The 17144-nt window shown below is 28.2% G+C and overlaps 1 protein-coding gene across 2 annotated transcripts in view; it reads right to left on the bottom strand.

Moving 5' to 3' along the window:
• Window positions 1-17144, bottom strand: part of LOC129960000 (xylulose kinase-like) — a 59452-nt gene that overhangs the window by 35878 nt on the left and 6430 nt on the right. Inside the window, exons 3-5 of one of the 2 annotated variants that reach the window (XM_056072979.1) lie at window positions 13793-13870; window positions 12381-12531; window positions 10706-10792 (exon numbers count right to left, since the gene is read on the bottom strand). In XM_056072979.1, the coding sequence (XP_055928954.1) occupies window positions 10706-10792; window positions 12381-12473 (180 nt within the window). In that variant the 5' untranslated portion in view covers window positions 12474-12531; window positions 13793-13870. The remainder of the gene's footprint in view (window positions 1-10705; window positions 10793-12380; window positions 12532-13792; window positions 13871-17144) is intronic. The other variant, XM_056072978.1, reaches the window with a different exon arrangement.

The raw sequence follows: 17144 nt of genomic DNA, 5'->3' as shown, positions 1-17144 counted from the left end.
ACTAAGAAATGAAATAACTTTATGAATAGATATTTGATAAATCTTTGCTGACTAACTCAAAAAGCCAGTCCTCATGTCACATGAACTCAATCACATGTGCTCAAGCATTATTAAGTTAATGTAATTCTGCATAGGTGTTGAAGGTGTTAATTTGGAACCAATTTTTAAGCACTTTAATTAATAGAATATCATTCTATTTTTTTAAAAAAATGTAATGAAAGTTAATAAATGTTATGTTTTATCAAAGGAAAGATAGAATTTCAACCGCTTGAAATTAAGCATGTTATATCCTTTGAGAGTAAATTTTATTAACCACAATTTAGTACATATTATAGTATAATTTTATTCAAATACTTTAAAGATAAGGTTAGGTTATTCTTTTTTTTTGGGGGGGGGGGGGGAGGTCCTCCAAAAAGGGCTTAAATTGGAATTAAAATTATTACCTGAATTTGAAGAGGTCTATCGTAGCTCTCAGAAAGCAGTTATAAACATTATCATTAATTGGAAAAGTATAAAGCAAAAAGATAATAATTAATATAAAAAGCCACCAATCAATAGAAAAATTAAGGCTGTATTCTTTTATATCTTGAGGAACAAACAAATAAAAAAGGAAATGATATCGTTCATAAAATATCAAACTTGAGTTCAGATTTTATATGCTGATATGAGCTTGAAAATCAAAACCTATTTTCCATTATTGAGCTTAAAAAAATTAGTGATGTAATTTGTGGAATCATTTTCTTTAATTGATCCGATGAAACGATTTTAATAGGCTATATTTTTTTCTACATCAAAGTGTATTTCCCAGAGTGTTTATTACATTTTTAAAAGTAAATAAACTTACTGTTTTCCTTTATTGAAATTATTTTTCTGTCAGATTTCATTAAAAACTATTTTGGTGATTCAAATATGACACACTTCCCTTATTTCTACTATTTTGAAAATACTTCTATTAAAGTAAGCAATATCAAACTAATTTTTTTCTTAACCAATAAATATAATTACGAAGGAATCAAAATCTATAAAATGATGTGAAACGCACTAATCATTCTATTTACTGGCCAATTACATTAGATTTTTTGTTGTTGTTGTTAATTGATATAATTGTATCACTAAAACCTGAATTTGAAGTCAAAACTTATGTCTTGTCGTAGCCTAAAAATTCAATTCCCTGTGTATTAGATATCCTATTCTATCCAAGATATAGTATTCAAATTTTGTATGTGAAAATGTTCTCTTTAGGCATCTATTTTCTTTATCTTTTTTTGTAAAACATAATTATTTATCAGATATAAGACATTTCTTTGCATAAAAGCAGAACTGATTTTGTAAATAGAATTTACATGATTTAAAATATTTTTTAAAAGAATATTTAACAAAAAAGGGAGTTGAAATAAACAAAAGTAGGTTTTTCCAAACTAATGTATTGAAAGAAAAAGGCAAAAGAATTCTTGAAATCTATAATATAAAACTGGCAGATAATTGGCAGAATCCTATGTTCAAATTAATCCACTTATGTACTTTTTTTTTTTTTACTAAAATTTCTTTTCCATTACGAATTTAATTTCAATAAATGTTAAGACAATTTTACTTTATGACATAAAACATGAGTACTGTTGAGATTAAAAAACATAAAATTGCTAAGTGAACTATTGTAATATATATACATACACATACATTTTTTCCCTTTTATGAGTAAAGATAATAGCGATTTTGAAGAAAATTCATTCAGAAATATGAGATTGTTCAAATATTAGTAAATAAAACAGCTATAGATTCTCTTATATCTTGCTTCTTTTTAAATGCATTTAATTCCGCTATTTATTTTTCTGATAAAAACAGTCTTACTTTTCTATTAATAATAGAATTAATAATCATTTATTGCACGATATATGAATAAGATAAATGTATGTACAAGATCTCATAAATGAAAGATCAAATAAAATTTTTACAAAAATTATCGCCATTCCTTTATTACCAATTAGCCCGACCGGAAATGCAGCTATGGAAAACTAAAAACCGTCAACCGCGCCAAGTTTTCTTGCCATAGGTCCAAATTCCAGTAAACCTACAATGCAACAGGGGTAGCAGGGGTGTTTGTGGGACCCCAAAAAATCCCCTGAAACTTTTACGGACTTACTACCGGCATTTTGGAGTTTCGAGAAGGGGGGGGGGGGAGAAATGAAAAATTACAATTATGAAGTATTGAATGACCTAATTATAAAAGTTCAATGAATTACTTTTTTTGCAAAATTAATAACCATAAATTTTCAAACATATAAACTACTACATTTTATGCAAATATTTTAAATTACCTAAATTAATTCTTTTAAAAAAAAATATCTAATTTCTGCTGCTTTTTTTTAATTTTCTGATGTTTGTGGGCTTGTCTTTCTTTTGTGGTGAACTTCATAATTGCAGGAAGGTTGACTTTTATTTTCCTCATTTACAGTTGAAGAAATTTCCTCGAGAACTGCACATGCAGAGGTAGAAGCAGTTTGCTTTTCTGCTAATGTAGAAGGTTTTTCAGAGACTTTTATAGGTGACTCATCTGAAATACATGTTTTTAAGTCCTCTTGATATGTTTTCCAACTTCTGTTCATATTCAGTAAGAGATCTTTGTGAATTGGATCAGTCATTGGATTTTTTGAGCCATATTTTTCACATGAGGTTTCTTTAGAAGCCATTAAATCATATTTAATAGTCTGCACTGCATCTAGGGAATCAATCTTAAGAGAGGTTCTATAGTCAGTGACAAGTGTATCCATTAAGTTGAATGCACTTTCCACTAATGGGCCATGGAAGCAGCTAAGGCAGGCTTTGACCAATTTAGCCAATGTAGGATACTTATAATCATTTGTGAAATCATCTTTTAAATTAAAAACTTTAGACCAATATTTATCAATTATACACTTGACTTGATTTCCACTTTCATCAGATGTGTAGAGCATTTCTTTGGTGATATCAATATCACTCTGGTATAACCTTATTTCAGCTTCTACTTTTGACTTTTCATTATCACTAAAAATATGGGACATAAAAGATGATAATTTTTCAAAAGCTAATATTGTACTGGGTTTACCTCTTAGCTCTGGATCTAATGCTGTAAAACTAATTAGATATGAATTTTTAAGGGGTAATTTCTGTTTCATATGCTGAAATTTCTAAATGAAATTCTCTTGCGTACATAAATAAAAAAATATTTCAATAAGCGAAACGAAAAATTTACACGCGCATCAATAAATGAAACGAAAATTTTACACAGCGAAGAAAAAAAAGTTCCGAAGCGATCAATGACAAATAGCTAATACGGCGAAAAATCCCCCTTCTCTACTTATTGGCGCCACGCCAGTAGAGATAAGACCTTTGAACCCAGAGTCACGTTATCGCACATCTGGTCGAACGAAGTCTCCCCCTTTTTTTTCTGCCGCGCCTACTTGCCGAAAAGAATCCAGAAGAGAATGTCCGAGAACCGGGGGAATGAGTCATAACTCGCAATAAGGAAAGAACAAAAAAGAAGTTTTTTCCCCCTTTTCACGCATTATCACTGCCTTTGGAGAAAGAAAGGAAAAGTTTTCACCACACACACTGACCTTGCGTTTTCTGCTTTAAAAGCAAACAAAATTACCCAGATCAAAATAAATAATTCATTATTATTCCTACTTCCTTTTGAACGACGATCCCCGGAAATTCCGGGGATCGAAGTTCAAAATCCCCGGAATTCCGGGGTTTCCCCGGAGCACAAACACCCCTGGGGTAGGGAATGATTTACCGAGCGCAAATGTTCGGATACCCTCAGGAATAGAAATCGTTAGTGTTTTTATATTTTTTTTTAATTAAATTCTAAATGGGGGGAGGGGGGCTTTTGTTCTCTCATCAGGTAGTGCTTGTTTATATATATATAACTTTTCCAGTTCAATCACCTTTTCAAACTGGACCAATTTCGTTTATTCGATCCAATCCTCAATGATCGATTTGACGACGCAACGAGCAACATTTACTCCATTTTAAATGCATCAAAATTTCTTATTTCAAAATTTCAGAATTTTCTGACAGTTTCTACGAGTTTTTAAGTAAGTTTTAAAGTTCATTTCTTTAAAATACCCATTTTCAGAAATAATACAAGTAGAATTATTATAAAATAGAAGTATCATCGTACCTTTACAGGGTGGCCAGCATTTTTGCTGTTTCAATTTCCTTGACATTTTTCAGAGGTTCCTAATATCTTCGAAACGATGTTGCTTTCTTTTATTCTTTTTAATTACTGCACAATATGTTCTTAACGGTATTTGAAAAACTGTTCTACTTTTTTAACTAAAATCAATGTAAAATAAAATTTAATTCTCAGAAGAAAAAAAAGCATTTTCACTTATTGAATCTCAGATAAGCTTCAATTAAGTAAAACCATTGCCTTTTTTTGCAAATATATTTATCAACACTAGAAGATGCATGCCCATCGAAACCGTACTTTTAACCAACCAGTCATATCTCAGAATTGCTTGACAAATTTACTCACGAAAAATGCAGTACAAAAATATATTCACTTTGGTGGAGTACTTAAGAATGAAATAATTTGTTTCTTTCTAGTGGGGTATTCCCTATCCATACTGCTTACCAACACGCCAATCACAACTGAACAATAAACTTACTAACAGGAGAAAAAAAAAACCATTTACAAATACAAAATGAAATCTCTGCATCAAAATGAGAAAAATTCTTCAATGATATCACAATTGCATTGAACTTTAGCTCACCAATTGTAATAAAAAATCGTTTGCACACTGACTCAATGCTTAACTCGTAAAATAGAGAGAGAGAAAAAAGGAGAATTGGTTCTCATCCATTTTTTTAAATTTATTACATAAAAATAAAACTGTTTTAGAGGTATAAATTTCAAAAAAGATAGTATAAATGAACCTTTTAAATTTTTGTGGCAAACATTTTCATATATATCAAACTGTGTAAGAAAAATGCTGCTCATTTCCCTTTTCAAAATTTTTTTTAGAAAAAATTACAAGAGGCAAGTATATCTATAATGTATCAAACAAATTAATTTCTCATGTTTAATATTATTTTTAAATTATAGAATATTTTGTTGAATGTATGGGGAATTTTAAATGAAGACAAAAAAAATTTTAAAAAATATTAGGAATTAAGTCCATTTCATATCGTCCATGGCATCCATTCATATTGTCACGTAGATACTTTAGTGTGGAACGCAATGACACACACAAGAAGTAGAGCTAAACCAATTTATTAACTCAACTCTGAACTGAGAACACAGTGACTGAGAGATCTTCTGCTTTTATACTAGCAGGGAAAGTTTCAGAATACTTTTCTGGAGACAGTAAGAAAAGTCCAGAACACTTGTCTGGTAAACTAAAGAAATGTACAGAATCTTCTGGAACATGAAATAAAGGAAAACATAAAATCAAGGAATTAAATATTTACACAGACTGTGAATCGCATTGTCTCTAGCAGGATTCGAACTTATGATCTCTTGATTATGAGACAAGTGCTATGACCATTCGGCCATGGAGAGTCGACTGCTTTTTTTTTCAATGCGGCAAAATAAAGAAATTAGTAATACGAGTTCATAATATTTTTTTTTATGTTTTACGGCAATAATAGCAATAAAGTCCGACACTTCAAAATTCAACAAAAAGATTTCCGATAAGAGGGGAAAAATAATTATTGAAAAATATTCATTAAATTAAAATAAATTGTTTTAGAATTATAATAATGGGTCAATATTTTACATCCAGTTTTGAATATTAATACAAAAAAAAAAAATTCATGCTTTCGCTCTCGTAACACATGGTATGATCGATTTGATGTTCGAAGGAAGAAAAGGAGAAGGGTAGCTCCATATACACCTTTTTAAATAAAAGAGACCCATTAAAGTTTAAAATCATAAAAGTAACAGGAGCTGGACTTTAGTTAGGCTGTCTTTTCCCACAGTATGCAAAACCATGTTCACTAACTTGACGATCTGAAAAAAAGCAAACAAAAACTTTCGGCGAAAATATATATTTATACATATATGAAATAAATTAGATATGGTGATTAATCTTTCTCTTCCATAGTCTGTTTTAGACTATCAGTAAAAATTTGATTTTCATTAGCTGCCAACGATGTTCACTCTACTTACAAAAAAAATACCAGCGAATTCGATAAAAATTACTGTTTTATAAAAAATATTTCCAATTTTATAATAAATTTCCTTGACGGCTGGCCACCCTACTTTAGAATCACCAACTTCAAGCACCCATGATTGTTGGTGTGAAGGGTTCTAATGAATTCATCAATCCACTTTGATAACTTAATCGTTTATTTCTTGATTTGAAAAAATGATCATGAAGATTTCTGCATGCGTAAATTCTATAAGGGAGAAGAAATTTATGCTACATGAAGAACATATGGCCATCCAGAATGATCTCTTCCACCTACATGTGGTACAGTGGACATTTTAGTAGAATTCTTCGACGCAAATCTTCCAATTATGGATTTCCAATGGATAATTTTTCTTCCCATCCTTTTCGGCTGATGTCTCGTAATGAGCTCTATTTATTCCAGAAGCTTGACATCGTCATAAGAGGGGAGAGCGCCAACTCGTGGAAATTATTACCACACTATTATTTTACCTGATTTATTCATTATTTTACCAGATATTAATTTCTTCATCATTCATAAATTCAGTATAATTTTGAATTGGTATCAAATGAAGAATAATTCAGTATTTAATTTTATACATATAGAAAACTCGCTTTTGTTTTTAAAAACGATCAAATCCACTTTACTCCGCCTTGTCTATTATTTTATAACAGATAGTTTTATTCTTTGAACTCTTGTATTTTTTTTTAATCGTAAAACTTACTATGTATTCAAATTTTTTATAAAAAAGTGTTTACTGTAATGTTTGTTTGTATTTACACAAATACATCTTATTTAGTAAAAATGATAGTATAAAGGGTTAATTTTAGATTAAGAATCAAACTGACTCTGTGTATTTCTACAGAAAAGGTTAAAAACTGTGATGATTTAATTCTAGAATTAGGGCTTTGAACAAATTAATTTTTACTATTAACGAACTAAAATTTCATGCAATGCATCATTAAGGTATTTAAAACTGGGAATCATAATAAATATAGGGGAAAAGTAAGCTAAAATGACGTTAAACGAACTATAAAAGAAAGTTTTTAAAATAATAAAAACAATCAAAAGCAATCTGTTTTAAGAGCAATCTATATAACAATTTTATAAAATGCCAACAGTCACCAACAAAACACTTCAACACAAAATAGCAGACATTTTTTTAAATATAGCTTTGATTAAATTATACACGAAAAATTGCTTTTTCCTAGAGATTTAAATCATAAAAAAACTTTTTTGTCAAATAAGAAATAGTCAGTTAGCAGTTAATAAGAATACCATATTATTAAATAATAGCAGTAATATAATAAATACACAAACCAAATACAGGGTGAACTTTTAAAAAATTATCCAAAAAAGTTATTTAATCTTTAATGGTAACAAATACCCTCAGTTCTTTTCTTTCAAGGCTGAAAATATTTAAGTTATTTAAAAAAATTTTTATCAAAAATTGATTTCTTAAATGAGAAGCAACATACCAAATTCTAGGTGGTGCTCAAATTATTTTTTGGACACTAATTTATTAAGTCTTTGAAAAAAACTCTGATAATGCTGTGATTGGAATATATTAGATTTCACACTTTGTTCTAAGAAAGAATAAAAGTGACAATTATCAATCAACATGATCTTTGAAGAGAAAATCTCCATCACAGTAGTTCAAAATTACGAGGTCCGTCCCAAAATAGCCCAGGTGTTGCTTCAAACGGGACATTGAAATAGCTAAACCAAACCAAACCAAACCAAACTCCATCACAGTATGATATTTCATCAGAAGAGTTTCAACTGGGTGAAATAGCACAAGCATCAATTTACACTAGATCTTCAATAAGAAAAAATGCGATAGCATTTTAAAGCTAGAAATATATTTAATAGGGCTTCGTTTATAGTTATAGCTAAAATTACACAAGAGAACTTTTTGTTTTGTGTTTGGAGTTCTTTATTAACAGCAAAATTAATTGATATTAAATATATTCAACAAGTACCATCAACTTATAAAAAAATTATGGTATGATTTGCTTTGAATTACTAAATTAAGTTTCAAAATATAAGTGTGGTGTTGAAAACAAACAAAACACTGGGAATATCAAACAAAAGTGTTTCTACAATTAGATCTTTAGACTAATTAATCAAGAGTTTTACAGTAATTAGTTTTTCAGATTAATTAATGAAACAGCACATTGTGATATGTTAAAAAAAATTAACTACCCAGATTTCTTTTTATAGGCATCCTCACCATAGTGCTGAAATGTCAATGAAAAAATGGCAAAGTCAAAGTTCAAACAAATAAAACACATTTAAGCTCTAAAAATCATAAAAGAGAAAAATTAACTTTAAACACAAAGAATTAAGTACTATGGTTGTACTAAAATATCAATAATACATAATAAACAATACACAGTATTTAATTGGTTGTTATACCGCAGATTTGCTTGACTTCTCTAGCAATCGTTTTAAAAATGGAAGGAAAAAAAAATCCTTACAAGTGTCTTGATAATGTTATGCTTAAGCATTAATCCACTATTTTCCTTTTACTTTAATCATTTCATTAATTATTTAGTCCAAGAAATAACCATTTAAGTGACCATCAAAAGTTAAACAAATATATTTTTAAAACAGTGGTGTGGGAAATTGAATTCTTAACTATATTAAACTCTCATATCTAGTACACCTGCATATTCATGGTGTCATTATTTCAGCAAGCTAATTTAGGTAACTGATATTTTCTAAACAGCCTATTAACAAGAACACAATATTATTCGACATAACTTATTAAATATTTATGATAGAAGCTGTGCAATTACCTTAATTACAGAATGTAAATAACCAAAACAAAGCAGGATAATAATGAGAACACTTTCACTACTATCTTGCAGTATTTAACAAAAATATCTAAGTATTTTAAAAACATAGTAAACTGCATCTCAAAATAATAATATCATCAAGGTATTAGGGAAATTCTTTTAATGAACTAAGTTATTATCCCCTTAACACTGAAGCAAAAAGAAATCATAAATAAGGTTAGGTAAAACGAAATTTAGATTTTAAGTAACGTCAAAGGTAAATAGAAACGTAGAACCGTTAGATGCACTTAGTTTTCAAGAAGGCGTAACCAAGGTGTGGAAGAGAAGTTTATTGAATTGGTAGAGCATGGAAAACAGCTGTATGGTGAGCAATATTTCCACAGAAGTGTTTCTTGTAAAAGGTATTCTGAATGCTACATAGCGCTAGACAGGATTTCTTTAGACTTTGAATGGCGAGGCTAAAGATGACAAAGTCTTCTATTTTCTTGGCTAGTACAGGCAAGTGAACGAGGCAAGGATTCGACTCCTGAGACTTAATCACCACAGTAAGCCTCATAGTGCACAATCACTAATGGTTGCATTCAAGGCTTGCTTGTTTTCCCATCATCTCCTGATAAATTGCAGGGCATGCAACTACTCAATAAAAGGCACAAGAGCTTTAAGATTTTTTGTTGTTGTTGTTGTTGTTGGGTTTTTTTTTTGTTGTTGTTGTTGTTGTTACTTTGTCATCTCATTTAGCCCAATTGTAAAGTCTCGAAAACTCAAGTCCCTATGAGGTTGGATATTAAACTTTATCATCCACCATCATAAAAAGCGTCTTGGTCAGTCAAAGTTCCTCAATCTCCCTTTTGTGTACCAAAAAAAAATTCTTTAGCAACCGAATGTAACCAAAAAAAATCTCAGGAAAAGCTAATCACCTTCAACTCATTCAAGTGCTTATAAAAACTTAAATTTTGCCAATTCAACCAAATTTAAAACAAAACTCATTGGTCAACCAAAATTAATGAAAGGGTGATTGGAAGAAGAGATCAGAAAGCTACTAGAAAAACAAACTGTATTTATCCAATCAAAGCTTCAACAATAAAAATTAAAACCTCATCCTCAGCATGTAAATGTCAAGAAGATCAGGATTCAAACTATAACAATGAGAAAGAATTTCCAAACATCAGGGATTTAAATTAATGAGTACCTCACAGAATAATTTTCCTGAAAGAAGTGTTTGCAACAAAAACAGATTTCAGCAATGAAACATTACAGTAACAAGACTGGCCAATTTAAAACCTCAAGAGGTGAAAGGTCAGAAAGGGAGAATCTTTCACGCATGCAGCTGTGTGTAAAATATGGACAAACAAACAAATTTCCATCCTATTTTTTGGGTCATAATAACAGCATAAACTTTTTCTTGTTTAAAAAGATTCAAAAATTATATTCATAAACAAAGTTCAGAAGTGACAGTTTAGATTAAAATTACTTATCTAAAAGTAAATTTAAAAAGAAAATACCAAATAATAATAAAAAATAAGATCTAAATAATTAAAAAAAATAATAATAAAAGCGATTTTTGTCAAGTAAAAATCAATTTGAATTATAATTTCGCAAGATAGATTCATTATATCAAAGGTATTTCGATACAACTATTAGCATAAAATCAAAATTCATAAATTAAAGCAACTTTCATTATTTTCTTTCATGAACAGTTATAATTTATTTTTAACCATTATTCACATATAAAAATTTTAATAAAATATTACTTGTAACTGCTCATGCAAGAACTTATTTGGAGATATTTCTTGAAGTATTTGCTCTGCACCTTTTTTCCAATATACACTTCCATGTTGCTAAAAAAAGAAATGTGCACATAATTTCATTGATATAATTAGTATAACTAAAACAAAAATAAATAAAAATTTGAGAAACATTAAAACTAATATATGCTTGTTCCATAAAAGAGTTTTCAAATTTAAGAGACCATCAAGAAAGTCTCAATAACATAATATACAAAAGACTATGTAGGAATAGAAGTTTATTTTAATAAGTGAATTTTGAATTAAATGAACATCAGTATTAAGATGTAGTATTAAGGTCTTATCACATCTATGATCATGGTCAGTTGTTCATCCTCAGTGAGTGCTCTTATTTTGAGATTCTGATGAGATTTGAGGGCGGTGAGACAGCAATTGTCCCATCTGGGGACTACAAAACAAAAGATTCACTGCAGCAATTTCCAACTGCTTTTAAAGCAATTAAACAATGCTTTTATACGACATTATTTTTGTAACTCTTAATTGCTTGGTTTCTGCCCCTCAGTTGAATTGCTTGTTTTTGTAGTTCATATTTTAATTCCAGCTTATACTAATAATTATTTGCAATGTACGTGGATTAAAATAATGCATACAGGACTGTAATTAGACAGCTAGAAGCTCCAGGGCAACAGATGACAATGAGCCGTCTCTTTATAGTTTCTCCTAACCTTAATCACATTATTTGATCAATTTCTTAGCAATTTAAATATCTTCATACATTCTAATCAAATGAAAAAAATTTTGATAGATATCTTGTTGATGGGTATAACAGTAGGTAATTATTTATTCCTGTTAAATACTATTCCAAATCTAAAAAGAATATGGTATTTGAAGTTATTAATTATGTATAATCTGATTAGTCATTGCTGCATTTGAAAGAACAATTTATTGTTCAATATGTAATTTCATTTCTAATTAGATAAATAATTATTTTGCTTGAAATGTAAAAATATAAATATTATCAGCAAATTTTAATTTTTTATATATATACTCCTCAGGCAGGGGCCCATTATGCTTGGGGTCTCAAAATACTACTCGGGTTGTAGTTATGACCCTGAATACATGTATGTAGTTGAGGATTGGGAGGTAAGAGGGTCATTTTGGAACAAAAAGAAAGAAAGGGGATATCAAGAGTATCCAGCATAAGGATATAATAGCAAAGCATGCATGAACACTTTTCTTACATAATTACAATCCATGAATTGTAATACATTCACAAGTTTACATTTTGATTTCATTCAGAAACAGCCATTTCAAGTTATGAATAATTATACAAAAAATTACTATATAAATTCCTTTTATTATGAAAATATTTCTAATTATCTAATTTTTAAAAAAGGAATAATTCTTAAATCATGCCCTATCTGTTATTTTAATGATGATTTCATTAGAAATTTTAGACGATTATTCTTCAATAAAGCTGTTTCACCTCAAAATTTAAATCAGATTTTCAGTTGATTTCAAATCACTCTAAATATACTTTAATACTTTGCTGATTAAAAATTAAAAATCAACTAGGCAATAAAGCTTTATATTAAAATAATGTAATGATCACCATATAAATATAATTTCTGCATTCTACTTCAAAATTTTAAGTTTACAAAACAGAAAACTTTGGAATAACCTGTGCAGCTCCTGAAATTGCCAAAACAGTAGAAAAATCTACACCTTCAAGTTTCAAACGCTCTATTAACATATCTAATGCTTTAATAAACATGATAGTTGGTGCTGTTACTGTCAGATTATCTTCTTGGCAATGAACTCCTCCATGTGTCCTGAAAGAAGAAATAACTGCTAAAAAGAGTGTCTAAAATAAAATTAAGTGAGGAGGAGAAAGTGAATATAAACAAAATTTTAAAATATTATATTAATAAATACATACAAACCAATATTTAAACATAAAAACTCACACATTATATCTATAATATACTTCTCTGTTCATCTGAACAATATATATTTAACATGTATTGAAAGGACTTAATTTCTATCAACAAATTGTTTACAATTTATTTTTGCTTAAAACGGAGACAGAAAACAAAAAAGACTTAAACAGAAGCTAAAAAATTCTTTTTTCAATCACTTTATAATTTAAAATAAATTATTCCAATGTTTTTTGGAGGTAGATCTTAATGTTTGTTGGACAGAAAAGTACATAAAATGTTAAATATTAGTTTTGAATATGATATGTTAATCTTTAAAATATTTTTCACTTCCCTGAAAACTTGCCATGAAAAATGAGAATAAGAATACTGAAGACAACATAAATAACTACCTTGATTTTATTTTATGTTTATGTTTGATGCTCAGAAATATTAAGATAAGCCCTTAAATAAACAACCCAATAAACATAATTCTGATTCTCTTTTTTAAAAAAGAAAGACTGAAAGAAATAAAACAACTAGAAAGTTTTGAGTACTGAAATGTTACACAAACTATTACTGAGTAATATGGGGCGTTTTTACCTTACTGTGGATGGTCGCCAAGAATTATCGCCAAGTAGCAAACAAAGAGAGCGATAGCTCATCGATGTCGGTCTCCCATCGCTTCTTTCCTGTGAGTGTTATGATCCTTTGATCTGTTAGGTGTGAAGCGGTTCTTTTAAATTCACTTTAGCAAATAGATCCTAATTTTTTTTTGCCTTCGCTGTAATCTGGTTTTGTGCTTCTGCTTTGGCATAAAGTTCCATTTAGTAATGATATTATTAAAAAAGAATTTTGCTGTAATGTGGTTTTGTGCTTCCGTTTTAGCAAAAAGCTCCATTTAGTAATGATATTATTAAAAAAGAATATTAATAAAAATGAATAATAAAAGCTTAGTTATATGTTAATTAGTAAATTAATTACTTATATAATTAAACGTTTTTTAAATAAATTATTCCCTATAGTATTAATTATTTTGTTCGAATATATGCTATTATTTTTTAATGATACCGACAATTTTTAATTATATTTTAAATATTTAGTGTCATTAATTTAATCGTGTTCTATTCCTTAAGTTGTATTGAATAATTATTCCTTGTATTATTTTCAAACTTACTTTTTAAGCAATTAATATTTTCTCTTCCTTTTCAATTCAAGTTTCGGTATAAAACTGACATCAATGTTGACAAAAGAACTGAAAGTTTAAAAAAATTATTATATGAATGAAGAACTACAAAAATGACAAAAAGAAAATGCAAAACTATAGGAATGTGCTTACATTACCCCTGTTCCAGTTACATCTATGTAATCTTTAGGCTTCCTTTGTTCATTATAATGATAATTGTGTGTGTGTGTGTGTGTGCATGCGTGCGTGTGTGTGTGTGTGTGTTTTCAGAAATTAGGCTGAAATACTCAGATAAACGGGGGAGCCGCCTAAAATTTGCACAGAATCCGGAGTAACAAGTTACATTTTTTCTAACCCTTTGATTATGTATTTTTATGAAAGTAAAAAATTCCTGTATTAAAAATTTTATACAAATTAATCAGTTCCGTTAATTTTATCCGTGTCATTAACATTTTCTGCATATTGCTAAAGCTTTTATATCAATAAAAAGTAATAAATATAGCATTTTTACAGGATTGTTTACAAATAATAATTTTATTAAATCTGTTGATACAGTTTTTTTTGAACCAGAAACTGAGCCAAGAGCATTTATAATTTTTGTTTACTCAAGATATAAAAAATTACATTTTTTTTTTTTTTTTTTTTTTCTTTTTCAAATCAATAATTGAAAATTTTGGGAAATATTTTTATTGTTAGGCAATTATTATTAAAAAGCACAAGACTTTTTTTTAATCAAAGGATATGAACAATTTCCACTTAAAAGTTCAGTGAATGTCCAAAAACAAATTTCGTATAGCTTAAAATAGTATGGATATTTTCAAGTTTTTTTTTTTAATTTAAATTATCTTCTTTACTGTCACTTAATTAATAAATGAAAGTGTTCTCTTACAAAAAACTTAAATAGATCAGGCCCACTTCAGAGCGGTACAGTTCATTTGTAAGTAATTTCGTGCAAGACTGACATCCAAAAGTAACTTGGAATAAAGAAAAATAAACCTATAAGTTTTAAATTTAAAATATATGTATAGATCTGTCTCGTGGAATTAAGAGAACTTTACAATTTTTAGAGTTTTTGAAAAGATGCAGGAGGATTTCTGATTGAAACAGTTCTTCGAAATAAAATCTGAAACAAACAATCTAAGCAACAATATTATATTCTTCTTTGAAGCTCCAGAAAATTAATTAAGTTAATACCACAATAAGGTGAGGAATGTAGTGAAACAAGGTAAATAAGAAGGCTAATTATTTTACTTATTTCGCCATTGTTTGGTTAATTTATTTTCGTTAATGGTCAACATATGTTTTAAAATTTAATACAAAGAAAAAATTTCTCTGAATTTTATAATAGCTTTATAGGCATTGCATCGATAGTTCTTTTAATACATTTTTAAACCCCTTTCTCGAAGTATTTTTAAAATAATCTTATAAAGAGTATTAAAGTAGAGTAACTTGTAAAAGTAAAGTATTCAATCTCAATTCATAAGAAATGTAAAGTATCAGGCTGTGTTTCATTGGCTCAATTGATTTGGCTATTTCAGTTTGAAATTCTTTCAAGAGAAATTTTTCATAAAATCCATAAATTCCATATAATAAATTATAGAGATTTTTTTTTAATATATAAAAGAAATTCTTTTGATAAGAGGAAGAAGAATGATTAGACTGTTAATTACACAACTGTTAATTTCCGAAGAAAAGAAAGTTCTATTGCACTTTTCATTATTTTTAAAACATTAATTCAACAATAAAGCTTAAATAAACCTTTTTGCGTTATTTCTTTTCAGAAAAAGAATACAATGAAAGTCTCTTTAATATAATTGCAGCTAATATTAACATTCACATTATATTATCAAAATCTTCTGACCCCGAACTGATGTATTAGAAAATTTTTCATCTAATGTGATCACAACATCATTTAATGTTATCAGTTTCGAAGCAAAGAACTGAATGATGTGTCATTTGCAACAAGAGATTGACATTCATGGAATTCTTTGCCTTCTACTAAGGAAACATCTGCACTCTGAGTCATTTTCCCAATGAGATGGGGATTCACAATCTTTTGTTATGGGACAAAAGCGATTTGGATTACAGAAATCTATTAAACAGACATTCACTGAATGTATAGTTGATTTTTCCTGCAAGTGAATTATGAAAGAAACATGGATTGAAAAAAAAAGAAAAGAAAACTTATTTGAGTGTTAACAAACAAAAATGAAAAGCCTTAACAGATATGAAAGTTTACCTGAAATGACTTATAGTACAGCTAAAATTTTCAAAGCCTCTTTTTAAAATTTTGAAAAATCCCGATTTTTTTTGTGAGCAATAAACGTTAATGATTCTGACGGAGAAAGCTCTTTCATAAAAATCAAAACGAGTCAAGCAATTAATATTTTCAAATACGGTGTTCAACATCTGTAAATAAGTTTTAAAAATCGATACAAGTACAAACTTTATTCGAGTGAACTATTAAGGAATAAATGTTAATAAGTAACAGTTAATGAATTTTTTAACTATTATTTTTTAAATAAATAATTGAAATTCCTGAAGCGTTATTTCACCCCTTTCTTTTGATCAGATTAAAGTATAGTTGATTCTACCCAATTCATTTATTGCTATCAACCAATTAATATTATAAAAATTTTAAGTCCCAGAGTGATCATATTAAGAGGTAGCTACTGTACATCAATATATAATGAATGTCAAATAAAGCTAATTAATTCAATGCTGTTTTTATAAATCTATAATTCTCAAAGGTTAATTTTGTAAGTGACTTTTTAATGGTTATCTAACATTGATTTAATTTAATTAAATCAATAAATTTTTAATAAATAATCTATGTATTTGGTATATAATATTAAGTTTCATCCTTCATAAAAAAAAGTGATAAACAATCTGAATAAGAATTTGTCATAAATATATATTCAGTTTTTCTACAGGAAAAATTAAAAATCAAATCAACTAAATGTAAACCACTTTACTTTGCTATTCATTTCTGTGACATAAGAGAAAATAAAAAGTTCTGGATTGTTTAACAGAAAAAAAAAATGGATAAATAGAAAGAAAATATAGTTGAAAAGAATACGAATGATTGACTTGGAAAGTGCTAGGAAACTATATCGTGAGAAAATTTATATATATATATATATATATATATATATATAGAGAGAGAGAGAGAGAGATGAAGTTTTCAAGACTAGAATCACTGGGAAAAAAATATTAATAAATGATTTAATCAATATTATGGGATTTTTTTTTTTTTTTTTTTTTTATGATTTGTGCTAATTTGAAATAAATATTTCCTCTTGAGAAAAAAGGCAGAATACACATCAAGAATGCTTCTTTTTAA

The sequence above is a fragment of the Argiope bruennichi genome, chromosome X2 (genome assembly GCF_947563725.1).
Source record: "Argiope bruennichi chromosome X2, qqArgBrue1.1, whole genome shotgun sequence".
Classification (NCBI taxonomy): domain Eukaryota; kingdom Metazoa; phylum Arthropoda; class Arachnida; order Araneae; family Araneidae; genus Argiope; species Argiope bruennichi.
Note: the sequence above shows the minus strand (reverse complement) of the source record. Positions and strands in the feature narration are given on the sequence as shown.